The sequence below is a fragment of the Taudactylus pleione genome, unplaced genomic scaffold, assembly GCF_031769625.1.
Source record: "Taudactylus pleione unplaced genomic scaffold, aTauple2 ptg000996l, whole genome shotgun sequence".
NCBI lineage: Eukaryota > Metazoa > Chordata > Amphibia > Anura > Myobatrachidae > Taudactylus > Taudactylus pleione.
The window spans coordinates 295,001-322,890 of record NW_028285397.1 but is presented as its reverse complement, the minus strand read 5'-3'; the positions used below and the strand labels follow the sequence as shown (position 1 = coordinate 322,890).

At 47.1% G+C, this 27,890-nt stretch overlaps 1 protein-coding gene across 1 annotated transcript in view; it reads right to left on the bottom strand.

Moving 5' to 3' along the window:
* CACNA1B (calcium voltage-gated channel subunit alpha1 B) overlaps positions 1-27,890 on the bottom strand; it is a 364,867-nt gene that overhangs the window by 278,574 nt on the left and 58,403 nt on the right. The window contains exon 4 of the mRNA XM_088460941.1: positions 18,048-18,187. Within this exon, the coding sequence (XP_088317067.1) occupies positions 18,048-18,187 (140 nt within the window). The remainder of the gene's footprint in view (positions 1-18,047; positions 18,188-27,890) is intronic.

Sequence of the window (27,890 nt, the reverse complement as noted above, 5' to 3'; positions counted from 1 at the left end):
ACTACTGTTCTCTCCTGGTGTAACCCAGGCACATACACTACTGTTCTCTCCTGGTGTAACCCAGGCACATATACTACTGTTCTCTCCTGGCGTAACCCAGGCACATACACTACTGTTCTCTCCTGGTGTAACCCAGGCACATATACTACTGTTCTCTCCTGGTGTAACCCAGGCATATACACTACTGTTCTCTCCTGGTGTAACCCAGGCGCATATACTACTGTTCTCTCCTGGTGTAACCCAGGCATATACACTACTGTTCTCTCCTGGTGTAACCCAGGCACATACACTACTGTTCTCTCCTGGTGTAACCCAGGCATATACACTACTGGTCTCTCCTGGTGTAACCCAGGCGCATATACTACTGTTCTCTCCTGGTGTAACCCAGGCACATATACTACTGTTCTCTCCTGGTGTAACCCAAGCACATATACTACTGTTCTCTCCTGGTGTAACCCAAGCACATATACTACTGTTCTCTCTCCTGGTGTAACCCAGGCACATATACTACTGTTCTCTCCTGGTGTAACCCAGGCACATATACTACTGTTCTCTCCTGGTGTAACCCAGGCGCATATACTACTGTTCTCTCCTGGTGTAACCCAGGCACATACACTACTGTTCTCTCCTGGTGTAACCCAGGCACATATACTACTGTTCTCTCCTGGTGTAACCCAGGCACATACACTACTGTTCTCTCCTGGTATAACCCAGGCACATATACTACTGTTCTCTCCCGGTGTAACCCAGGCACATACACTACTGTTCTCTCCTGGTGTAACCCAGGCACATATACTACTGTTCTCTCCTGGTGTAACCCAGGCACATACACTACTGTTCTCTCCTGGTGTAACCCAGGCACATATACTATGGTTCTCTCCTGGCGTAACCCAGGCACATATACCACTGTTCTCTCCTGATGTAACAAAGCCACATATATTCACATCACATACTTCATATTAAAAGATTCCCTGATGCTCTCAATACAATGTTTCCATTTTTAAAAGGCATGATGGGAACATATATCGGCAATCGATCAGCTCGCAGGATATGGTACATTATACTTCCCCATTTACAGTGCTTTGTCCGGTACATATTTTATATATGATTTTTTTATGTGGCCTTAGCAATATTACAGTGCGTTTCGATCCTCTAGGCTATCTGGGATTTATGGCGCAGATCACGCTGTGTTTTAGTGAGACATGCTGCAGAATAGTGCATCGTCTCTGACTAATTTATGTCTGTCTGGAGAGAAGTCACTGGGACGCACAAATCAAACATTATTTGACAGATTAATATATGGCAGAGACATTAAGCATGAGATGACCAGACTAGCTCTCATTTTAATACATGAGCAATGCATTCTGCACCCGTATATTGCTGGGAATGCTTTCCTGTTCTGTTCCTTGGTCTCCTATATGCAGGGCATGGAGTTTGCCTAATATGTAAGGAATAATTTAATTCCAATACGGAATATGATGCGTACTCATATACGCAGTGATATTCGGTGAGGTCAATGGCTGGGGAAGCACACATGGAGATGGGTCTGAGTGCTGGGAGCCTCTCACCCCCTACTCTCTGTAACTCTCCCCTTAAACACTAAGCTTCAGTGTCCATTGATTCTCGTACCTGCATCACTGTGTATTCTCTTGCTGCTGCTGACTCAGCTCCAATCTCTAAACACTGCAGGGCACTTCCTGGTCACATGACACAGGTGTCCATCAGTGCTCAAGGCACGCCCTCCATACTCAAAGGCATGCCTCTATTGTCTCTCTTTCTGTGCAGCTTACTGCTGTTGGTGTGGCCCCGCCCCCAGCTCTGCAAGCAGTGTCTGACTATACAGAAGTGAGGCTGAGCTGGTGCTGCCTCATCCCTCATCTACCTGCAGTCACAGGGAGCTCCACAAAGCTGGTGAGTGTAACTATAAAAATGTTTACAACAAACATGTCCCTGCTCATACGTCTCTCTAAACTGTTCTGATTTAGATGGGCCAGCTTTGCCCGTATTGAGCTGGAAAGTTGGGAGGTGTGTTCACGGAGGTTCTGCAAAGCAAAGGCATTGCAGGCACCAGCCCCGGTACCTGCCGTATTTAGAATATGGTTTTAGGGAATGGAAATGGTACAGGAGGTGATCCTGCACATCAGAAATGCTGGTTAAGCCCCAAAATGTGTGACCACGCCCCCTTCTGCTGCTGTATGTCCCAATGCCCCAAGTTGAGGTATGCTTACTCCACGACATTTTATAAATCCTCTTTGGAAGATGATTGGGAAACTGCATATCTTAATACCGGCGGGGGTTACCACCGGAATCAACGCCGTCACGTGTGGCTCTTTTATGAATATGCCCCATAATCATCATCATCAGAGTGAACTGCTACAATAAATATTCCATTCACTGAATGATCCACATGCGTCAGGAAATCTCACTCTTGGGCAAAAAAGAGAGTTAGAGGGCTCCTGTCAGATCGAATCTGCTGGACGTGTTTTGTGATCTGCCACCTGCAGCCTACAGTAGCTGCAGACTCCCAAATGCTCACTGACTCGTACCATGCAGCGCCCGCAGCGAACCAAGGTGAATAGGTCGACTCTCTATGTGCGTGTCAGCATTTGGCTAGCTACGGATAGCAACGCAAGAATAATCCAGCGAAAACCGGCCATCTGTCCTCACACTGACAACCTGTTTCTAACCTGGGAATGTAGAGGAAAAACGCCAAGGCAGAGAACGCCTGCTACAATATAAATCAGACATCGCCTTGTATCAATATGACATCAGCGTAAAATACAAGAATGACTGCCTACACAACACTACCGGAGAAGACCGCAGCAGATAATTGGTCACTTGTACATGAATATAAGAGTAAAAACACTATTTCAGGGTTCAGTTAATTAAACAAAATATTGAAACAACTGGCACTTACACTTCCTTATAATGTACCCGGTGCCCATGTCATCTTGTGGGTCCTACCACTATTCATAAGAAGTGCAGGAACTAGTGTGCAGTATAATAGGGAGGCATTTAATAACCAATATCCATGAGGACTGAGCAATATGCTAATAAAGTAATAGAAGGAATTCTCATGAAAATTGCCAAAATTGCTGGATTGTAGTGATGTCCCTGGATCCTAGTGTTGTCCCTGGCTCCTAGTGATATATGCCCGGCTCCTAGTGATGTCACTGGCTCCTAGTGATATATGCCCGGCTCCTAGTGATGTCACTGGCTCCTAGTGATATATGTCCGGCTCCTAGTGATGTCACTGGCTCCTAGTGTTGTCCCTGGCTCCTAGTGATATCCCTGGCTCCTAGTGATGTCACTGGTTCCTAGTGTTGTCCCTGGCTCCTAGTGATATCCCTGGCTCCTAGTGATGTCACTGGCTCCTAGTGTTGTCCCTGGCTCCTAGTGATATCCCTGGCTCCTAGTGATATATGCCCGGCTCCTAGTGATGTCACTGGCTCCTAGTGATATATGCCCGGCTCCTAGTGATGTCACTGGCTCCTAGTGTTGTCCCTGGCTCCAAGTGATATCCCTGGCTCCTAGTGTTGTCCCTGGCTCCTAGTGATATTCCTGGCTCCTAGTGATATATGCCCGGCTCCTAGTGATGTCACTGGCTCCTAGTGTTGTCCCTGGCTCCAAGTGATATTCCTGGCTCCTAGTGTTGTCCCTGGCTCCTAGTGATATTTCTGGCTCCTAGTGTTGTCCCTGGCTCCTAGTGATATCCCTGGCTCCTAGTAATGTCACTGACTCCTAGTGATGTCCTTACTTCCGAGTCATGTCCCTGGCTCCTAGTGATATCCCTGGCTCCTAGTGTTGTCACTGGCTCCTAGTGCTGTCCCTGGCTCCTAGTGTTGTCCCTGGCTCCTAGTGTTGTCACTGGCTCCTAGTGGTGTCACTGGCTCCTAGTGGTGTCCTTGGTTCCGACTCTTGTCCCTGGCTCCTAGTGATGTCACTGGCTCCTAGTGATGTCCCTTTCTCCTAGTGATATCCCTGGCTCCTAGTGGTGTCCCTGGCTCCTAGTGATGTCACTGGCTCCTAGTGATGTCCCTAGCTCCTAGTGATGTCCCTGGCTCCTAGTGTTGTCCTTGGTTCCCAGTCATGTCTCTGGCTCCCAGTGAAGTCCCTGGCTCCTAGTGATGTCTATGACTTCTAGTAGCTGTCTCCTACTGATGTCCCTGGTTCCCAATGATGTCCCTATAGCCCAGTGGCTGGCTCCCAATGATATCCCTAGTTTCTTGCGGCTGTCTCCTAGGGACAACCATGGCTCCTAGTGATGTTCCTGGCTTCCAGTGATGTCCCTGGCTCCTAGTGATATCCCTGGTTCCTAGTGATGTCCCTGGCTCCTAGTGATGTCACTGGCTCCTAGTGGTGTCACTGGCTCCAAGTGGTGTCCTTGGTTCCCAGTCATGTCCCTGGCTCCTAGTGATGTCCCTGGCTTCCAGTGAAGTCCCTGGCTCCTAGTGATATCCCTGGCTCCTAGTGGTGTCCCTGGCTCCTAGTAATGTCACTGGCTCCTAGTGATGTCCTTGGTTTCCAGTCATGTCCCTGGCTCCTAGTGATGTCCTTGGTTCCCAGTCATGTCTTTGGCTCCCAGTGATGTCCCTGGCTCCTACTGATGTCTATGGCTTCTAGCAGCTGTCTCCTACTGATGTCCCTCGTTCCCAATGATGTCCCTCTATCCCAGTTGCTGGCTCCCAATGATGTCCCTCTATCCCAGTTGCTGGCTCCCAATGATGTCCCTAGCTTCTTGTGGCTATTGTTTTTCATGGCCCCTAGTGATGTTCCTGGCACTGAGACCCTAGCTGGGTCTCAGTGCTGTCTCATAGTGATATTCCTGGCTCCCAGTGGTTTTCGTCCTTGAGATGTCCCTGGCTCCCAGTGGCTGGGTACCAGTGATGTCCCTAGCTCCTAGTAATGTCACTGGCTCCCAATGATGTCACTGGCTTCCAGTTATGTCCTTAACTCCCAGTGATGTCCCTAATTCCCAGTGATATCATTGGCCCCCGAAAATTTGAAATTAATTGAGCCTGGGCCTACAGTATGCGCCTACACGCCCTTGTTTGGCATTCATTATTCACAATAAAGTGTGACCACACCCAACAACCCTGGCATTGCCCCCCCCCACCACATACACACACACCACATCACAACCACCAAGCAGCCTGCCCACAATTTTTAACGGTGGCCAGGAAGGACGTGTTGTATTGATAAGGGTGATTAGGTGGAGTTCCTGACCAGATGAGGTGCTGAAGGCAAATTAATGAACAGTGGGCCTGATTCAGACCTGCTCGCGAGCACACAGCGCTTGCAAGCGGGTCCATGGTCCCCCACTGCGCATGCGCGAGACCCGGCCAGTGACGGGCGCTCCATTGCTACGGGTCTCCAACCAAAAAGGGGCGGCTGTCAATTTTGATTGACAGTTCGCCCTGTTTTGGAGGCGGGCAGGGGGGGCGGCTACACAAATGGAGGCGTTCCCGAATGCCAGTGATGTCAGTGGTGAGCTTCCGGCTCTATTTAAAGCCGGATGCTCACTGGGGCTTGCGGGAACGAGACCCTACCACTGCCACCATTGCGAGCTGTGCGCTCGCAAGCGGGTCTGAATCAGGCCCTGAGTACATTCCATCATCAGTACATAGGGCAGGGAGGAGGAGAGGGATAGCACTGATCGAACTCAAAACTATATGCCAAAGCAAGACTTCACTGTGCTTGCTGCACGCTTGGGGCCTATAGACACCACACCGCTGTAGTTTACAAACTATTGGTTTGTCCATATATTAACAGTAGCTACAATCAGTGGAGGGCAGTGCGAGTGTGATTGATTCAGGGAAATTATACCAAGCCCGTGAGACTGAATCGATTAGTATTGTCCTTGTTTTTCCTTCCTCTGGGTCAACACAATCAGAATTTATGAAGAGTTGAACTTGATTGACCTGAGTGTATCACAGACGCAGCTTCCTAGATATTACAGTGGTTGCTGCATGTAGAACTCTGCGTACACAAAGGCATTCCCTGTCTCTGCAGGAATTTGCAGGGTTTTTCTGTCATGTAGGGGGCACCTGGTATTTATATACACCCCACAAGTGTGGCAGCACTCACTAATGGGTCCGTATGCGCAGATGCACCGAGGGCTGGCTGGCGAAGCCGAAAAGAAATATGTCCAGAATGCTGGGAAAAAAATAACACTGTACAGTTTACGTTAAAGAGGGACAAAAGCTAAATGTGAAAGCAGACTATGCTTAATGGTGATGGTTTCACTTGGGCAAGATGATGAGTGCCATATTGTCCCAGCTTCCATGCCAGGTGAGAACTTAATGCGGGTAAGATCGTTAGTAAACTGGTCGCAGAAGGGTCAGGAATTTGCTGAATGAGCACTTATGAAACGCGTGACCCATAAACAGTTGCATTTGCACATCTGTAGATTTCCAGTGTTGTGTACTTCATGTTCTATGCGCATAACCTCATTTAGTAGCTGGAAGCCACTGGGACATCTCCAAGCCAAACTGAGGTAGCAGCACAGGGGTCTAAACTTGGACCCGGATAAAGAGTACCCCCGCCCCTTCAATCTCAGGCGTCCCCCAGTGTCTCTTCTGCCATCCACCATCTCTCCAGCAGCAGCCCCAGCCTCCTTCTGCCTCTCCAGACCTCAGTGTCTCTTCAGCTCCCTTCTGTCTCTCCAGCCTCCAGGGTCTCTCCAGCCTTAGCAACCACTTTCCTCCAGCTCCAGCCTCCTTCTGCCTCTCCAGACCTCAGTGTCTCTTCAGCTCCCTTCTGTCTCTCCAGCCTCCAGGGTCTCTCCAACTTTAGCAACCACTTTCCTCCGGCTCCAGCCCACAGTCATTTATCTTCCTCTATGTTTTCTATGCTCCTCTTTGCGCTGCAACTCCTTTCCGCCTTTCAGTGGCGCAGCGTGACGTCCTGCGCGCTGCACCACAATAAGCATAAAAAAACCCCACTGGTACCAGAAGTTCATGCTACAGCGGCTCCGAAGATCCAGTACATGCCTGCGCCCTTCTGATCACTGTAGCGATACAGGGGCAGCGGTTATAGTTATAATACAGGACAAACTGCGACCCGTATAATCAATACGGGACGTAACATTTTACTTTGAAATCCTGAACGATCCTGTATTATACAGGGCGGGTGCCAACTCTACATATGATACAGGTGCTTAATGTCCCCTTTTTTTGAATGACCCAGAAATGAAAAGTTAAAAGGTGGAATATTGAATCAAGAATCTGCTGTTCAGTGCTACCCTGACCAATACATTTGGAACGTTAATCATTTAACAACATCATCATCCACCCAGCTGAGCATCAAGGGAATAGAACAGAGAAAGTAAAATTGGATGCTATGAATTCTCTCCCCTGCACTGTACAGCAGTAAGATGCTCTCGGTACTATCATTAAACAGCAATATATGGTGAATACTCCAAAACTACCTGAAAGCTATGTCCATTATGAAAATTAATAAAATGACATTAGGCATATTTCACTTTAATTGTCAGGAGATCGCAGGCTGGTCAGAGAGAATTAAGCATTATACTGTTCAATACTTAGCAAGTTATGTTGGAACAAATGTTCTCCCCTGTCCTCAGCGATATTAATTATTATTATTGCCACTATACCAAAATTGCAAAAAAACCCATAACTGACCCCTAACTTGTTCGCCACTCGGTGTGTGCGGGTGCTGAGTACAGGCTGTGGGAATGCCCTGATTGTTGGAAATACGCGTACAGGCTTGATGATATAGCAGAGTTAGCGGATACCCTGAGACTACGGAGTATATTTACTATAGTGCAGGTTTTTAGACTCCCTACGTTTTTTCTTTGTCTCTCGGTGGCGTGAGTGAGCGTCCGATCAGAAATGAAGCCGTGCTAACAGTGTCGTTGGCTGACTTGGGGCCTGATTTAGGACCCGATGGTTAGCGTACATCTCCGATGTTTAGGGGCCTGCACATGTGCAGAACGGGTCCTGCGATCTCGCTCGCAGTCCCCCCTAGTCGCAGCATGATTAACGTGTCGCCCACGGTTTCTTTTTGGGAGGGTAAAGGCCAGATTTCCTGGCCCCGTAAGTGACCAGGCACCGGCCAGGCTAAGGAAAGCTCCAGACCATCGGTCGTGATGCTTACGATGGTGATCAGAGACAGCGTCTGCGAACGCTGCACTCAGATTGCAAGAGCAGCAAAGAAGTGTCTATTTCATACATCCATTGTGCACGATTAGAGGGAGCGGGTTGGAAGCCATTTTGTTGGCACTGGTTGGGGCGCTGGCTGGTTACTGCTGGATTTCACGGCCTCATACTGGTAGTCTGATCACAATACCTCCGTACTAGTTATAGTTATATACTGACATCAGTAGATGGATGACCACATGTTACGGCAGCTCTTGTTGTCCATGCGATTATTTATTAGCGTTAAGTTTGCATTGCAACTGAAAACACAGCACATCAGTGCTTCTGGGGTCTGTGCAGACACCCCCCAAAGGGCAGCAGCATGGGCGCCTGAATACAAAGGCAGGGACTGGGGCTGAGCAAACTGCAGACCCTCTAAGCTTATCGCTCCAAATTCCCAGCTTCAGAAAATAATCCCCGGGTCCCGAGCGTATTACCATGATCCACAGGTTGGTAAAAATAACCCAACAGCCGCCAATCAAACCAAACTAAAAATATCTTCTTGGCCCAAATCAAAGGACAACTGAATGGAGGCTGGTGCTGGAATTACGCTGCCGCAATGATTATGTGTTTTCTCACGATTATATTTCTTTCTTTAACCCCCCCCCCCAAACCCATTCTCCATTACAGAGGCATCAAATCTGCAGCGAGCGATCCCTGGATAATGGGGAGAGGAGGGGGCAGCGTGATAAACTAACAAACCATTGCAGAAAATAAAAATATACTTGGATCTTAATAAAGAGAAGTTAATACAGCTGTCATGTTAATTATTTGTAGAGAATGGATGAGGGGGGGGGTTCGGTGGGTACTGGGCTCATCATTTCTACTTGTTTTGTTCAGTATATGACTATAATTTCTGTATTCAGTATATATACATTCACAGCTGCCAGAAATCCCAATACCGGGACTCATTAGAGGACCCCTCCTTCCCTGAGCGCACAGCTCGCTTCCCAGTTATAAGATGCTGAAAATAGCGTCTCTTTCTCCCAGGGCATAGGAGCCAGAAGTACAGGGGGCAGGTACAGGGGGCAAGTACAGGGGGCAGGTACAGGGGGCAGGTACAGGGGGCAGGTACAAGGGGCAGGTACAGGGGGCAGGTACAGGGGGCAGGTACAAGGGGCAGGTACAAGGGGCAGGTACAGGGGGCAGGTACAGGGGGCAGGTACAGGGGGCAGGTACAGGGGGCAGGTACAGGGGCAGGTACAGGGGGCAGGTACAGGGGGCAGGTACAGGGGGCAGGTACAGGGGGCAGCGTGGTACCAGCTACAGTGTCACTGCTCATCAGATAGAGGAATGATTACAGTGTCTCTGTACAGCGCTGCCTAATATGTCATAATAATTATAGAGGCTTAAATGTTATATACAGTACCCGTAGACGGTAGAGGGCGCAGTAAAGGTACATGCAAGGTGCACTCTATTAGATCATGTATTTAGCAAACAATTGTACTTAGTGGTCAGATATCAGAAAGAGGTCTTTGCAGCTATTTCACTCACTTTTTATCTACCAATGTTCCCCCATATAGACTCTCCCTTCTTAGAGCACCAGTCATGTAGTTACTTGTTTTGACACATCTGACGTCAATAGTACAATCTGAACAAAACTGAAACTGTATCATAACTGTATCATATCATGTACTAACATAGGATCATATAACACCTGTCAGCACCTCTTTGAGGCTGATGCACTAAATGTTGGTTTTTCAAAACCGTCAACACTCAGTAAATCAGCGCCCTTGACTGGTACTATCTTATGCAATGCCCCATTTGTTAGCTGTGTGTGTGTGTGTGTGTGGTGGGGGTTTTGGGGGGGAATGAAGATCATGTGACCTTAATATCATGTGAGATGAGAGAGCCAATCAGGAGCCTGTCATGGAAGCAGGAATACTTCCTGCAGGTATGGGTGGCCATTGACCATCTATGGTTAGCAATAATCGATGGTCTGCCAATGGTGGCTGATGTTTTTGCCTTCGATGGCAGATGTATGATAGTTCTCCACCATCGATGGCAGAGATGCGTCAATGATTTGTTTTCTCCCGGCCCCGCGGAGCTTAGCCCTGACCCTGTTGCGTTGCTTGGCCACCCCCATTCCTGATTGGCCCGTCGCCTTCCCGTGACTGGCAGCAGGAATGACCATCAATGATTAAATGCCACCAATGTACATTGATGGTTTGATGCCATCGATGTAAAACACAGTTGGGACCATTGATGGTAGTAGACCCTTCGATGGCCACCCGTAGTAAGCAATGCTCCTGACTGCACATGGGCTGTCCTCATTCTCATTAATATTCATATATGACAAAAAATATACATTTCAAACTGTATTTAGAACTGTTTCACATGAGATAGGAGTAACATGTTTCCTTATATAATGCCCATATATACATACATACATACATGGATATTGGGCCTGATTCAGAGCCACTCGTAAGCGGCAGCTCGTTCGCTCCGAGCGATGTTTGCCCAACTGCGCATGCGTACGGATCGTTATACGCATGCGCGAACCAGTCAGTGAGGCCGAAACTCATGTGCTCGCAAAATAGCGAATGCCTGCTAATTTGAGTGACAGGATGAGGCGTATGTGGGTGGTAACAGGGGAAGGTGCTTGAAAACGGGGAGTGGAGATCAGAACGCAGGCGTGCTTAAAGGTCAAAACGGGCGTTTTATGGGTGTGCATATGTAAACCAGCAGCGTCATTGACCACGTCACTGGGTTATTTTATAGCCACAACTGCTCGCAAAATTGTAGTAGCAAAAACCAACCACAAGAATAGCGAGCAGTTAATACCCTGTTCGATGTACTCGATTAATCTAATAAATAGCAGACATGACGTAGGATGCGAGCAGCCAGAGGGTGTAGTTTCCCAAAAAACGACCGCAAGTTTTGTTCGCTCGTTCAGGCCTAGAGGCGTGAACAGACCGCAAACAGCGAACGGTTCATTTGAATAGCCACCCCTATTTTCTGGACGAGCGAGCGCAAATAGCGACCGGCTCTTAATCAGGCCCATTGTGTGTAGGTAACAGATCCCCAACTAAGAAAGGGACATTAATAACAGAGCTTTCATTCTTTGCCCTGAGCTACCGCGCCAGGAGCCACCTGACACCGGAACGCCTGCGGCACCTTTGACCTTCATCTCATTTCCACACAATGCCATGGACTATGGGATGGGGGGACAACAACATAAACAGCAAAATAATGAAGGACTTATGGAATTAATAAGAGATATCTCCGATAAACATGCATCATGGTAACTAATGGTGACAGGTCCACTTTACCAATTTTTCCTAAAGGAATCCCCCCTGCCCCCACCGCATCCCCGTTTTATGTGAACATAGAGTGTCTGGGACAGCAGCACGTAATAATATATGAAGGGGAAGAATAGAGAAGAAGACGATGAGATGAGGAACAGCCGAAGCAAATTCAAGAAAGTTTCCAAAAATTCAACAAGCGAATGAAAGTATATAAATAAGAAAGCAAAATAAGCAGCAGAGATAAATATAAATTGCAGATACTTCATATTAGATGTAGACACGTTTTAGGGAATGTCCTGCTCCTCAGCGCCTTTCCCTGCTATAGTGTCACCAGTGTTGGCGGTCAGCGGTAACGTGACTATGCTCCCTGACGTCACCACCACCAGCCCAGGTTTGCGGCGCTGGCAGGGGGAGGAAGTTGGGGTTATGCTTTTTTTTTTACTTTTAGAAAAACCTCCACAAACATGCTGATATACACCAAGCCCCCGGCGATGTGCGGTTTTAATCTCAGATGCCAAACCGCCAGCTATTATACCTGGCAATTCGGAGGCCAAAACCACTGGGAAATCGCTGCGATTTGTGCAACTTAGAAGTCGCCATACTACCATACGTTTTGTCCTCTGTGAAATGTAATGAGCCATAATTCATAATTGGGAGCCCAGATCTGGCACCTGGAGACCAGAAATTGAACAGGAACATTGCGAAATGTAATAGTATAATTATTGTTATATTTAGTAAACCTCATAACAGTCCTGTGTTTGATATGAAAGTTGCGTTGCGCGGCTCCGGTAAAATGTAGGGTTGGCGGAGTCGGGGGAATTGTACGCCTGGCGCAGCCATATTAGTAGCAGGGTTTATTTTTGTCCTGATTTTCCTTTTTCAAATGCTGGGAGCTGCGTTATTATTATCTTATATTTATCTAGCGTCAGCGTGTTCTACAGCGCTGTTCTGTCAGCAAAGCAAATGGAAGATCTGCTGGAAAACAACAATTTGAAACATGTGGAAATGAATCGGCCACTGAGTGGAGAATTTGTTTGGGGGCTATCTGCACCCTTATCGCGGCGTCCCCCACACATCCAGGATTCCGGGGCTCGTGTTGTACAGTCAGTCCGGCTGCGAGTAAACTAATAAAAGCAGAAACCAGCACGTCATAGCTGCATTTCCAGTACGCTAGTCATGTCTCCGGCCTCCTGACCACTGTATAGAGGCAGCGGGTCACCCGCCTCCTAGAGCGCATTCATAATGTCTCCGCCATGCAATAATCATTGAGTCACTTCCGCCAATGACATATTTATACCGCCATATTTATACCGCATTCATAATGTCTCCGCCATGCAACAATCATTGAGTCACTTCCGCTAATTACAAATTTATGTCACGGGCCTTCTGCGCCTATAAGGCAGGCCGAGGTAACTTAAGGCACTACAGCTGTTGTAGAACTACAAGTCCAAGCTTGCCTGGACAGCTTTTGGCTGTAGTTGCACAAGAACCACAGCTTGGTCACACATTGGTCTAAACACTGCAGCCAATGGCTGACAGGGCATGCTGAAACTTATAGTAGTGCAACACTTAGGGCCATATTCAGTTAACGTCGAAAAGCCGTTTTTTTGCAAAAAAGTTTCACTGGTGACATCATTTCGCCAGCGGAAACTTATCCCCGTATTCAATTGTTGCGACTTTTCGCTGGTGCGAAAACGCAATGCAATGTACGCGGCGGAAAATTTGCACCTATGAATAGCTGTCAGAAAAAAGTGCAGAATTGCGGTTTTGGGGTGCAAAGTTGGGGAAACTCTTAGGACAGGTCCCCAAAGGTAAACAGCGTAAAAAAAAAATCCAAAAAGAATTAAAAAAACATATCAAAAAATGACTTTGAAAAAGGGGCGTAAAAGTTCAAAGTTGGGGTACAAACTTTAAAACTAGTGAAATAGTCTTTGCAGAGGTTTGCAAGTACGGGGGAGGTGTTTTCTATATTGCAGGTGCTCGCTGAAGGTGCGTTTTTAAAAAAATTTAAGAACCCACTTTAGCAATTTTTAACCATGCTTGCACCCATTTTCATGTACCCCAAATTTGCTGGGACTTATTTTTGCCAAAAAAACTGCTACATGCTATTCTTCACCACTTGTGCAAAGACGCAAAATAGCACCAATTGAGAGCATTTAAGCACCCCAAATACTTCCAGCAGGGCTATTCGGGGGTATCCATAGTGATCCCCCATGTCAGTGCATCTTTTGGGGGGTGTCAGGATGATTTCCACATATCTGACAACATTTTTCACCTGTTTATGTTTCACCGGAACGCATTATCGCGTCCTTTGGAATTGAATACAGGGATAAGCTAGGACGCGCGTGATATTTTTTCGCATGAGATGAGTCGCAAGTCGCGGCTACGATAATATACAAATGCTGGTATCAGCTCGTCCCCTGGTGTAGATGCCTGCGTCTGCACCCCCCAGGAGCGCCCATCACTTTCTCGCCCCATTTCTGATACCGTCTGTCCCGATCGCAGCAGCATCTTTGTGCGTCCACTACATTTCACGTATGCGCCGTAGGGACTTTTACACATTTGCGCCTGCGCTAAAAAATCGCTCAACTACATTGTGCGCGGATTGTTTTACGTCTCAGGATCAGGGCCTATATGTCTGCTATAAACATTAGCGCCTCTCTCTGGCAAGGTCACTGGTGCGTACAGACTGACTGGCTAAAGGTGACCGACGCAGAGTGCGCACTTACTTTGTGATACACTTTTGTAATGCGCAAAATTGCTTATTCCGTATTGTGAGCGTCTTTCCTTCTGTCGTGTCCAAATGAAAACAGGTCACATGAGGTCTCCCACCATGTACGTCACGGGAGGCGTGCGTCATAACAAAGGGTGAGGCACTACACGTGCCTGTTGTTGCTCTATATAAGCCCACGTATGAGCAGAATTATGGTATAAGAACAGAACATTATTACGTTGCCGCGTTTGTAAATAGAAGGAACAGATTGGAAGCGCACAGAGGGTAGTCCGCAATCCATACAGCAGCACAGATCTTCCTCTCTCTTTATCAGCAGAGATAACCATAGGCTGTTAAACGTTTACCCATCATCTACACCCAGAGGAGCCTTCAGAACCACGTACTATCAGAACCTATCATTTCCACAGACGGCGCGGTGGGTATGGCGCAGCACTGGTTTATTATCCTATTTGGCACAAGAAGCGTTAATGACTGTACTGCAAAGAGCAGAGCGCAGATTACCGGATTCCTTCTGTCTTGTCAGGGGGGGACACACGTCAGGGGGCTTGTTAGGTCGGCCATCGCTACCAGTTTTTCTTAACCCCTGTTCTTTTAAAGAAGAAATAATTTATGCACCTGTGTACAACTGATCTCCTCTTCGGTCTGCCACCTGGGCTGTGACGTAGCGGTTTGTGTCAGCCGACATCGCGGGCGCATTTGTGCCTTAAGATGCAAATCCATTAGGCGATGGGGTAACGACAGTACGATTACAACATTGGTACAGTCGTTCCTCATCCCCTGTGGTGCATACACTGACCGATATGACTTTCGGTGCAGGCACCCTCTCTCATCCCCGAACATGGCCAATGTGTCGTTATCTGCAGATTGACCGGAATGTTCAGGTGATGATTGATGTGGAAAACGACCAATGGGAGCGGTCGTTTTTGAAATTTTCATGCCCGATTCATGCACAATTAATGAGCAATTGAACGATTCTGATGTCGTAATCATTCAATCGCTCTGCTTAATCGGCAAGTGGATACGCGGCTTAAGAATACTGGACCTGATTCAGACCCGCTCGCTAGATGCGGCCGTTCGCTCCCAGTGTATGGAAATTCAGCTAAGTGACGTTAAGGCAGCCGCTCGCACAGCAAGGCATAAGCACAATCTATCCTAACAGCCCAGAGCAATTCCCTTGTGGGTGGTTAAATACGTAGTTTCGTATTCAGTTTAGAACACAAATTATGCATCTCGTACATTTCCGCTTAATCAATATAAGAAAGTATCACTTTTATACTAAATGCCCGCGATGTAGAAACCGTCCCGTGGCATTACCCCCTTCCCCTCCTACAGAGCATATCCCGGGGGTCACAGAGTACCCCCCCTGCTGCTGCTGAACTTTGCACCCAGAGGGGGTCATTCAGACCCGCTCGCAATCGCAGGACGCTCGCAAGCGGGTCAATGTTCCCCCACTGTGCATGCGCACGATGGAGGGAGCTCCGTCGTGCGCATGCGCGAGACCCGGCGAGCGACGGGCTCTCCATCGCTCCGGGTCTCGCACCAAAGGGGGCGTGCTTTCGATGTTGATTGACAGCACGCCCCCTTTGGTGGGCGTGCCTGCCAGACGGAGGCGTTCCCATGGGAACGCCTACCGTCTGAAGCCGGCCCCACTGACATCACTAGTGATGTCAGTGGGAGTGATTTTGGCTCTGATAGAGCCAGAATCACTCCAGGGCTTGCGGCAGCGAGACCCTACCGCAGGGTCTCCGTCGCAAGCCCGATGGTCGCGATGGTCAAGATCATCGCGACCATCATCATGGCCGCTCGCATATGCTGTGGGTGGTCACCCACAGCTATGCGAGCGGCCAGGATGCCGCTCCATTTTCATGGAGGAGGGCCCTGATTCAGAGCGAGCACTCTGTCAGAGCGTTCAGCTCTGAATCAGGCCCTTAATCTATAGATTCCCAGTCCTGGTGTGAACCACCTTTGGATTACTGTAGGGTGGGTGTTCTTTATAACCTCGGTCCTGGTGGTAAAAGCTGGTATACTAAAACTCTAGGCAGTGTGTTCGTCTGTATATAATTAGATTCTTATGCTGGATGATGTTTAAATTTCCTGGTATACGGTGACGTGGTGAAGATGTGTTCACCCCTCTCCAAATGGTTTCTGTATGAGGAAACTGCCACTCCACCTCAATAACTGCCACTCCATCTCAATAACTGCCACTCCACCTCAATAACTGCCACTCCATCTCAATAACTACCACTCCACCTCAATAACTGCCACTCCACCTCAATAACTGCCACCCCATCTCAATAACTGCCACTCCTCCTCAATAACTGCCACTCCACCTCAATAACTGCCATGCCACCTCAATAACTGCCACTCCATCTCAATAACTGCCACTCCATCTCAATAACTGCCACTCCACCTCAATAACTGCCACTCCATCTCAATAACTGCCACTCCATCTCAATAACTGCCACTCCACCTCAATAACTGCCACTCCACCTCAATAACTGCCACTCCATCTCAATAACTGCCACCCCATCTCAATAACTGCCACTCCTCCTCAATAACTGCCACTCCACCTCAATAACTGCCATGCCACCTCAATAACTGCCACTCCATCTCAATAACTGCCACTCCATCTCAATAACTGCCACTCCACCTCAATAACTGCCACTCCATCTCAAGAATTCACAAAAAACAAACTGCAGTATCAGGTGCAAGGGGTAGATAACATGCAAGACTTACCCGGGTCCTGACGTGATCCTGCTGGTCCACCAAATGCACTCTCGTGTGTGGTTGTTTAAGTGTGGGTATGAGGGGCAGGGGACACAAGGTCCATGATACCGTGACAGAGCACTAAGTATATGGAGGGGTTAAAACATTTATTGTTCTGCACTTTTGCCTGATTCAGCAATATAAGTGTCAGAGAGATAATGATGGCAACATACAGAACCTATAAATATATGGTCTAAGGGTAATAAAATTAAAAAGTCACGTTCTCAATTGTGGTAATGGCCCAACGCGTTTCGTCCCATATAGGGACTTTTTCAAGGGTAGGTTGCAAAGGTTATACAAGGTAAACGCGTCCATTGACATTACTATGACTATTGCTTTAGGAGCACCCGCATCAACTGTTCCGGATTCCCCTGTAACACTGCCTGGTTTATCCTCATTCATCACGCAGATTAATCACATGGTCCAGAATCAACAAAGGTTAAACGAGGCCCCTATCAATGGTCTGTCCTACATCTGTGCTACATACAGTGCGCCCATGTTATTACGGTCCTGCTTGTGAAAAGGGACAATGAATATTCTGATAATTTTAAGCGAAAAGTGATAAGAGGCGTCAATTACCATTTTATGTTCCCCCTGTGATGTTACATTCTTAACTATGATTGTGTGTGTGCGCATGTGCGTTTTTGTGTGTGTGTGTGCGCGTGTGCTTTTGTATGTGTGTGTGCGTGTGTGTGTGTGTGTGTGTGTGCGCATGTGCGTTTTTGTGTGTGTGTGTGTGCGCATGTGCGTTTTTGTGTGTGTGTGTGCGCGTGTGCTTTTTTGTGTGTGTGTGCGTGTGTGTGTGCGTTTTCGTGTGTGTGTGTGTGTGTGTGAGTTTTCATATGCATTTTCCCAATGGTAAGAATAAGAACCTCTAACACCCGGCTGATCTGTCTGCCATTTTTGTGTAGTCAATAAACAGGACCCTCCAACATCACATGACTTATTGCAAAGCCTTCCATGGTGAGAGCACGCTGCAGGCTAGATACACCAATAGATGTACAGAACAGCTCATACAATAGTTATTAGTAAAACCACAGCTCCCGGACAGATAATGCAGCAATAACACCCCATGCAAATAACAACAGCGTTCAGGCTTCCAGACAGGCGTAAAGGTCTAGTATAGAGACAGTCACCTACCCTGTCAGCACAACCACGAAATCCATGACATTCCAGCCGTTCCGGAGGTACGAGCCTTTGTGAAATACAAAGCCCAGGGCTATGATCTTGATGCCAGCCTCAAAACAGAAGATGCCAATGAAGTATGGTTCAGTATCGTCCTACGGAGAGAAGAAATGAGATTACACAGATGTGATGAGAGACATGAGCCACCGGTATAGCTGCACTCCCAGGACAGGGACTCCTGGACATCCTATGTTATTGTAACTCCGTGTGTAACTCTGTGTGTAATGCCTTGTGTAACTACATATGTAACTCTGTGTGCAATGCCTCATGTAACTCCGTGTGTAACTCTGTGTAATGCCTCGTGTAACTCCATATGTAACTCTGTGTGTAATGCCTCGTGTAACTCTGTGTGTAATGCCTCGTGTAACTCTGTGTGTAATGCCTCGTGTAACTCCATATGTAACTCTCTGTGTAATGCCTCGTGTAACTCTGTGTGTAATGCCTCGTGTAACTCCGTCTGTAACTATGTGTGTAATGCCTCGTGTAACTCTGTGTGTAATGCCTCGTGTAACTCCGTCTGTAACTATGTGTGTAATGCCATGTGTAACTCTGTGTATAACTCTGTGTGTAATGCCACGTGTAACTCCATATGTAACTATGTGTGTAATGCCATGTGTAACTCCGTGTGTAACTCTGTGTGTAATGCCTTGTGTAACTACATATGTAACTCTGTGTGTAATGCCTTGTGTAACTCAGTGTGTAATGCCATGTGTAACTACATATGTAACTCTGTGTGTAATGCCTCGTGTAACTCCATATGTAAATCTATGTGTAATGCCACGTGTAACTCCATATGTAACTCTGTGTGTAATGCCACTTGTAACTCTGTGTGTAACTCAGTGTGTAATGCCACGTGTAACTACATATGTAACTCTGTGTGTAATGCCATGTGTAACTCCGTGTGTAACTCTGTGTGTAATGCCTCGTGTAACTCCATATGTAACTATGTGTGTAATGCCATATGTAATGCCTCGTGTAACTCTGTGTGTAATGCCTCGTGTAACTCCATATGTAACTATGTGTGTAATGCCATGTGTAATGCCTCGTGTAACTCTGTGTGTAATGCCTCATGTAACTCTGTGTGTAATGCCTCGTTTAACTCCATATGTAACTATGTGTGTAATGCCATGTGTAACTACATATGTAACTCTGTGTGTAATGCCTTGTGTAACTCAGTGTGTAATGCCACGTGTAACTACATATGTAACTCTGTGTGTAATGCCTTGTGTAACTCAGTGTGTAATGCCACGTGTAACTACATATGTAACTCTGTGTGTAATGCCTCGTGTAACTCCATATGTAACTCTGTGTAATGCCACGTGTAACTCCATATGTAACTCTGTGTGCAATGCCACGTGTAACTCTGTGTGTAATGCCTTGTGTAACTCTGTGTGTAACTCTGTGTGTAATGCCACGTGTAACTACATATGTAACTCTGTGTGTAATGCCTCGTGTAACTCTATATGTAACTCTGTGTGTAATGCCACGTGTAACTCCATATGTAACTCTGTGTGTAATGCCACGTGTAATGCCATATGTAACTCCATGTGTAACTCTGCGTGTAATGCCACGTGTAACTCTGTGTGTAATGCCTCGTGTAACGCTGTGTGTAATGCCTTGTGTAACTCTGTGTGTAATGCCTCGTGTAACTCCATATGTAACTCTGTGTGTAATGCCTCGTGTAACTCCATATGTAACTCTCTGTGTAATGCCTCGTGTAACTCTGTGTGTAATGCCTCGTGTAACTCCGTCTGTAACTCTGTGTGTAATGCCACGTGTAACTCCATATGTAACTCCGTGTTTAATGCCATGTGTAACTCCATGTGTAATGCCATATGTAACTCAATGTGTAACTCTGCGTGTAATGCCACGTGTAACTCCGTGTATAACTCTGTGTGTAATGCCTCGTGTAACTCTGTGTGTAATGCCTCGTGTAACTCCATATGTAACTATGTGTGTAATGCCACGTGTAACTCCGTGTGTAACTCTGTGTGTAATGCCACGTGTAACTCCATGTGTAACTCTGTGTGTAATTCATCGTGTAACTCTGTGTGTAATGCCTCATGTAACTCCATATGTAACTATGTGTGTAATGCCATTTGTAATGCCTCGTGTAACTCTGTGTGTAATGCCTGATGTAACTCTGTGTGTAATGCCTCGTTTAACTCCATATGTAACTATGTGTGTAATGCCATGTGTAACTCCATGTGTAACTCTGTGTGTAATGCCTCGTGTAACTCTGTGTGTAATGCCACGTGTAACTCTGTGTGTAACTCTGTGTGTAATGCCTTGTGTAACTCTGTGTGTAATGCCTCGTGTAACTCCATATGTAACTCTGTGTGTAGTGCCACGTGTAACTCCATGTGTAATGCCATATGTAACTCCATGTGTAACTCTGCGTGTAATGCCACGTGTAACTCCGTGTGTAACTCTGTGTGTAATGCCTCATGTAACTCTGTGTGTAATGCCTCGTGTAACTCCATATGTAACTATGTGTGTAATGCCATGTGTAACTCCGTGTGTAACTCTGTGTGTAATGCCACGTGTAACTCTGTGTGTAACTCTGTGTGTAATGCCTCGTGTAACTCCATATGTAACTATGTGTGTAATGCCGCGGGTAGCTCTATGTGTAATGCCATGTGTAGCTCTACGTCTACTGCCACGTGTAACTCTATGTGTAATGCCATGTGTAACTCCGTGTGTAACTCTGTGTGTAATGCCTCTTGTAACTCTGTGTGTAATGCCTCGTGTAACTCCATATGTAACTATGTGTGTAATGCCGCGGGTAGCTCTATGTGTAATGCCATGTGTAGCTCTACGTCTAATGCCACGTGTAACTCTATGTGTAATGCCATGTGTAACTCTATGTGTAAAGCCACGTGTAACTCTATGTGTAATGCCACGTGTAACTCTGTGTGTAATGCCACGTGTAACTCTGTGTGTAACGTGTAACTCTGTGTGTAATGCCACATGTAACTCTATGTGTAATGCCACATGTAACTCTATGTGTAATGCCACGTGTAACTCTGTGTGTATTGCCACGTGTAACGCTGTGTGTAACGTGTAACTCTGTGTAACGTGTAACTCTGTGTGTAATGCCTCGTGTAACTCTGTGTGTAATGCCACGTGTAACTCCGTGTGTAACTCTGTGTGTAATGCCTCGTGTAACTCTGTGTGTAATGCCTCGTGTAACTCCATATGTAACTATGTGTAATGCCATGTGTAACTCCGTGTGTAACTCTGTATGTAATGCCTCGTGTAACTCCATATGTAACTATGTGTGTAATGCTGCGGGTAGCTCTATGTGTAATGCCATGTGTAGCTCTACGTCTAATGCCACGTGTAACTCTATGTGTAAAGCCACGTGTAACTGTATGTGTAATGCCACGTGTAACTGTGTGTAATGCCACGTGTAACTCTGTGTGTAACGTGTAACTCTGTGTGTAATGCCACGTGTAACTCTTTGTGTAATGTCACATGTAACTCTAGGTGTAATGCCACGTGTAACTCAGTGTGTATTGCCACGTGTAACACTGTGTGTAACGTCTAACTCTGTGTAACGTGTAACTCTGTGTGTAAAGCCACGTGTAACTCTATGTGTAATGCCACGTGTAACTCTGTGTGTAATGCCACGTGTAACTCTATGTGTAATGCCACGTGTAACTCTATGTGTAATGCCACGTGTAACTCAGGGCTTGATTCAGAGCTGGATGCAAATCCTGTTACGGCTGCGATCCGGTATGCAGCGGATGTGTGAAGATATGCAAATGTCGCAGCTGCCGGGATTTACATTGAGCGCCCAGTATCGGTTTGCATACACAGACGCACCATCTGTCATATTACTGATGTTCTGAGCAACCCCATGATCGCTCACAATGTCCGTCTCATGTAAGTCAGAGGACCCTTCATCACTGCATATAATGTCGCAGTTGTAGCTACAGACACAAACCAAAATGGTGGTGACGCGCCTGGGTCTGAGACGCCATTCACCTATTACGTCCCACAAATGCTCCCTGATTGTTAATCACTCTGCGTCCAAGTCCTCACTGCAACCGCCGTCAGTAATGAAGCCTGACACATGCGCAGTGTGACTCACACACATGTACAAAAGTAATCGTTCCACACCGCAATCATCGGAATTGCGTCCATCTCTGAATCAGGTGCTCAGTGTGTACCTCCGTGGCTAATTGTAATTACCATATGGTCACACTGGTATCTTCCCAGGATAACACACAAAGGTTCCCTGCTCACGTTACTGACTGCATTCTCTCTCATTATCTTACTATGACATTTGGTTTCAGATTGAACAACACAATTATAAATCAGTGCATTGAAGAATATAGGAGCACTAACACAACGACACTCCCAGAGACAGGATGAAGTATGGAGGAAGGGGAGGGTAGGGTAGAGCGACTCACTATGGCTAGATACAGCAAAGCACTGAGAGGGGGGAGGAGTAGGAAATAAATCAACTTCCAATAAACCTGGTGGAGACTAGGGAAGGAGAATGTAGGTGCACTGGAGGAAAGGGTAGTGTTAGGAGGAGATAATGATGGAAGCGGGTTTGGCCCCCAGGAGGGTGACCTGGGAGAGAGGTTGGTAGGTCAGAGGGGTAGGCTTGTATGCAGAGATGAATCTAAAGGGCTTGGCTGGAGGTGTGGACACAGAAGTCTCCTAGGACGGGGAAGTGATTTCCAGAGCAGAGTGGCAGCACAGGAGGAATCTTAGACGCAGGAGTCAGAGGAGGTGAGATGGAGGCCAGTGGAGGAACAGAGAGGGTTGGAGGCTGTGTGAACCAAAAAGAGGTTGGAGAGTTGCAGGGGGGGAGTGGAGCAATTTAAGGGCTTTATGTTATGAATTGTACTCTGAGGAGCCAGTGAAGCAGTTGGCAGAGGGGAGAGGCTGACACAGAGTGTCGGGAGGGTTACATGAGATGGGCAACAGCATGAAGTATACAATGCAGAGGTGAGAGGTGAGTGAGAGGAAGGCCAGTAAGGAAGAGGTTGCAGTAGGGACAAGTGGATGGATCAGAGTCTTGGTGACATCCATGGTGAGGTACAGTCTGGATCTAGGCATAAAGCATAGCTGGAAGTGGTAAGATAGTGAGATAGGTTGGTTGTGGAGAGTGAAGGAGATAGAGGAGTTAAGGATGACACCCATGCAGCAGACTTGGAGGTACAGAGAAGATCATGGTGTTGTCAACAGATAGATGGGTGGTGAGGGAAACCTAGATGGTGGAAAACAATAAATTTTGGACATAGTTTGAGTGCTGGGCAGAGAGACATTTAGATACATGATAGAGGACAGAGGGCGAGAGGTCAGAGGAAGAAAGATAAATGTGGATGGTATTGGAGACCAAAGTAGTTGACAAGATCTTCAAGGGAGAAAGTGAGGTGCCAAGTACAGACTCATGGGGGGCACTAACCGATAGAGGTGGAGATGGAAGTGAAGGAGCAGTATGAGTGGTAAAAGGTCCACCATGAAAGGATAGAGAGAAAGAGAATAAGGAAGCTCTGAAGGAGGAGATGGTAGACCACAGTATCAAAGGCAGCAGACAGTTCAAGGAGGATGAGTAAAGAGAAATGACTCTTGGATTTGGCAGTAAGAGAATCATTTCTGACCTTAGAAAGGGCTGTTTCAGTGGAGTGGGAAACAGGAAAATCAGACTGAAGTCAGTCCAGGAGGGATTGGAGCAGAGGAACATGGTGAAGTGGCCATAGACCAGCCGCTCAAGAATCTTGGAGGCAAAGAGGGATATAGGGTGATAGTAAGTTAGAGAATATGCGTCAAGCAAGGGTTTCTGAATGGGTAACACAAGGGCAAATATGAAGGAGGAATGGACAGATGAGAGAGAGAGGATGAAGAGATGGCCAAGGTGGGAGCATCCATCAAGAGAGGAGTGGAGAAGGTGAGCGGTAATTGGATGAAAAGGGCAGGTGGAGGGAGGAGAGAGCAAGAGAAGAGTGCGAACTTCAACCTCAGTGGTGGGGGAGAATGCGTTCAGGGTGGATAGGCAGATGGAGACAGGTTGTGGCAGCCATAGGTTCCTACTCCTACTAATGATGGCGATGTGACAATCGCCTGATACCATTATGAAGGATGAAGCAATGTGTTGAGAATGCAGCCAGAAGCCAATGACATCTATGAGATATGAGATCATGGATACTCTCCCCAGTCCCAACCATACCCATAATATTGCAAATCTTGCTGAATATGCACAACCGCGCCCACATTACAGCAAAGCCATTCCCCCTTTCCAATAGGCCGTAGTCCTACTGGGGACAGAGGATCGGATCAGTTTGATCAAAATCAGGACTACTACTCATGAATATTGGTCCAACCAAGAAAACATCTGCTGTCACTGTAAGTAGAGCACAAGGGCTATTTCACATCTGTGCAACAGGATTCCGAATTCTATGAACCTAGGCATTCCCAGTACTAGAAGCTTGGGACTGTACTGGGCACATTGGGTGATGTGCATAACCCCCTCCCCCACCAAATGTCCTGTTTTGCAGACCCCAAAAAGAGTTGTAGTGTATATAATAAAGTGTGTGGCTTCCTAATAATTTATTATTTGTGTAAATTTGGGAGTGGTTTGGGTGGATCCTGGGTGGGGCTCAATGTCTCTTGCTTTTGTTTAAAAAAGTGTTATGCGGTAAGCACACGGGACCCCTAATCTAACAGACAGGAGCACCTGGCACTGACTTGTGCAGGATATATACAGTATTCATCTTACGCCGTCATCTGATTGGGATCATTCACAAAGAGTCTTTATACTGATCAGACGTTACTGAGTACCATCGCCTCCACGCAGGTGGGAAATCTGATACCAGTGTCACTGATTGTCTGGCATAATGTGCGTCACCTGTAGCTATTGGGATTCATTCAATCATTAACTAACTGCTACAGATAAGACACTTTTTGTTTGATATATGAGTTTTGCCACATTTCTTTTTAACGTTTACACACGGTCTTCACACAAAGGGGGCAGCCGTTTTGGGGACTGACAAGTTGAACTGAAGAAAAGGGGTCACGGATGGAAAGTAAATAGGGACATTTAGCAAAACTGGATTATATGGGGCACAATATTCATCCCTTGGATTCCTGATAGTGACATTTTATACTAGGGTGGGCAATAAGCCCCCCCCCAGCTGTTGTAGAACTACACATCCCAGCATGCCCTGTCACAGTTTTGCTATTTGGCCATGCTAATGCGGTTTCAAGGCATGCTGGGATTTGTAGTTCAACAACAGCTGGAGGGACGCTTATTGCCCATTGCTGCTTTATACCCTATTTTATAGATGTTTTTAATTCTGCATCAGATTTGCACCAAATACACGTTATATATATCTATAGGTATATCATTATTTGTTCCTTTTTCTTACCAGTAAAATACTGAATTGCATAGTAACTTTCATTATATCACGAGGTCATAATGGGTTGGGTCTGGTGATTGCTGGCAGCTAATGAATGTGTTTGTATCTTGGCCGTAATGCTAAGCGTCCCGTGAAATTAGCGGCACTGACTCACAGGATCTGAGCAGTTACTGCCCATTCATTACTACCGGGTATTTATAGCCTTTTATTTCTAAGAATGTGGGTAGAGAGAATCACTATATGACGTATAATTATCATTTATTTCTTAACAGTTATTTAGCTCTTACGAGCAGGGCCCTCTACCCTCTCGTGTTTCTCCTTACTTTACTTTCATCTACTTCTTACCCCCCACTAGGGCACCTAACACTTGGTCAGGGCCGCAACTAGGGGGGGGCTGGAGGTGCACGTGCACCGGGTGAGCCGCTGTACCTGGTGCCAGTGACCTCCAGCCCGGCGCTGCAGAGAGGCTCCAAGCCGGATGTCCGCTGGTAATATTTATTACCAGCGGGCGCCCGGCTCCTTCTCTGCAGCGACGCGGTGTAGCCGGAGCCGGAGGCTGGAGTTCTCTCCCGAACTCCAGCTTCCGGCTCTCCCCACGGGCACTATGGGGGAGACGTCATGACATCTCCCCCATAGTTCCAAGGAGCAGCCGGCGGACCGGACGCGACGCTGGATGCAGGAGCGGGGTTCAAGGTAAGTATTTTTTTTTTTAATAAGCTGCACTACAGGGGCATTATTATGGGGGCAGGGGCATTACCACAGGGGCATTACTATGGGGGCATAGGCAATAAGGGGCATTACTAATGGGGCATGAGCACTACAGGGGCATTACTATTGGGGCATGGGCACTACAGGGGCATTACCACAGGGGCATTACTGTGGGGGCATGAGCACTACAGGGACATTACTGTAAGGGCACTACAGGGATATTACTATGGGGCATGGGCAATACAGGGGCATTACTATGAGAGCATGGGCACTACAGGGGCATTACTATGAAAGCATGGGCACTACAGGGGCATTAATATGGGAGCATGGGCACTACAGGGGCATTACTGTATGGTGGGCACTACAGGGGCATTACTATGGGGGTATTAACATATGGGCATTACTATGGGGGCATTACAATATGGGCACTACTGCAGGGGGAATTACATGGGGGGCGCCAAATTACTGTCTTGCCCCTGGTGACAAAAATCCTAGTTTCGGCCCTGACTTGGTGCTTATGCTCTGTTGCTTATCTGGGTGTTATGGTCACTAATGTAGCAATATATATTATCCACGTCCTGTATTGTATCGTTCTGCGGAACACTTGTGGCGCCATATAAATAAATGATAATAATAATAATTTATATAGTGCACACATGTTCCGCAGCGCTGTACAGGGAATATATCAGTCACTCACATCAGTCCCTGCCACGGTAAGCTTACGCTCTATATTCCCCATCACATGTAGATAGACCCACCGGGGGTAATTTTTTTTTGTCTGAAGCCAATAAACCTACCGGTATTTTTTGGGGAGATTGTGGGAGGAAACTGGAACACCTGGAGAAAACGGATGCAAACACGGGGTGCACATACAAACTCCACACAGATAGGTAATTAGTGGGATTTGAATCATACTTGCCGACTTTTTGGCTGCCCCCCTCCAGGAGAGGGCAGCCATGTTGGCGGATCAGGGGGCGAGGCGGCGGCATAGGTGAGTGGTGCGGTGCTGCGATTGTGGCCCCGTCCCTGCCGATGAGGTGATTCAGTGCGAAACGCGTCATCGGCCCCCTCCGGACCGCTTACTTTAGCCAGGTAAGTGGGGGAAGTGGTGTTGGGGGAAATGTGGGGGGTGGCAGCCAGGCTGGGAGATTTGCCCTCTCTTGTGGGGCGGCCAGAAGCACCACCCGATTTTCGGGAGCCTCCCTGACATCCCAGTGCTGTGATATACTGAGGCTGATACAGTGTGATGAGTACTAGTCTGGTTTGTGTAGTGTAACTTAGGTAAAATCTCGCTGCACACACCAAGTAAAACCGTCCGCACAAATATACGGCTATGCAGATTTGCGCAACTTTGGCACTGACGTCCGCCATTGTCTGGAGAGGCTGACGGGGAGGGAAGGTGATAAGAGTATAATAAGTGTGTGTTACTACGACTGTGGCCAGACGGATACACTAGACGCACATACGCACCTGCATCATCTGAGAGTGGTTGAAGCCAGGTACAATTACATTATGATAATGACGATTGAAAGCGCTAATGAACCGCTTCTGATTGGGTGATTGCGAATCTCCCACTGACAGGTGGTCTCGGCGTTGCTCATGCATATAATGATTATGTGTTTGAGCATTTTAGCAATTACCGTATATATCTACAGTCTGCAACAGAGCCTATGAAGTAGGGATTTGGGACTAGGGGCCTGATTCACAACTGCGA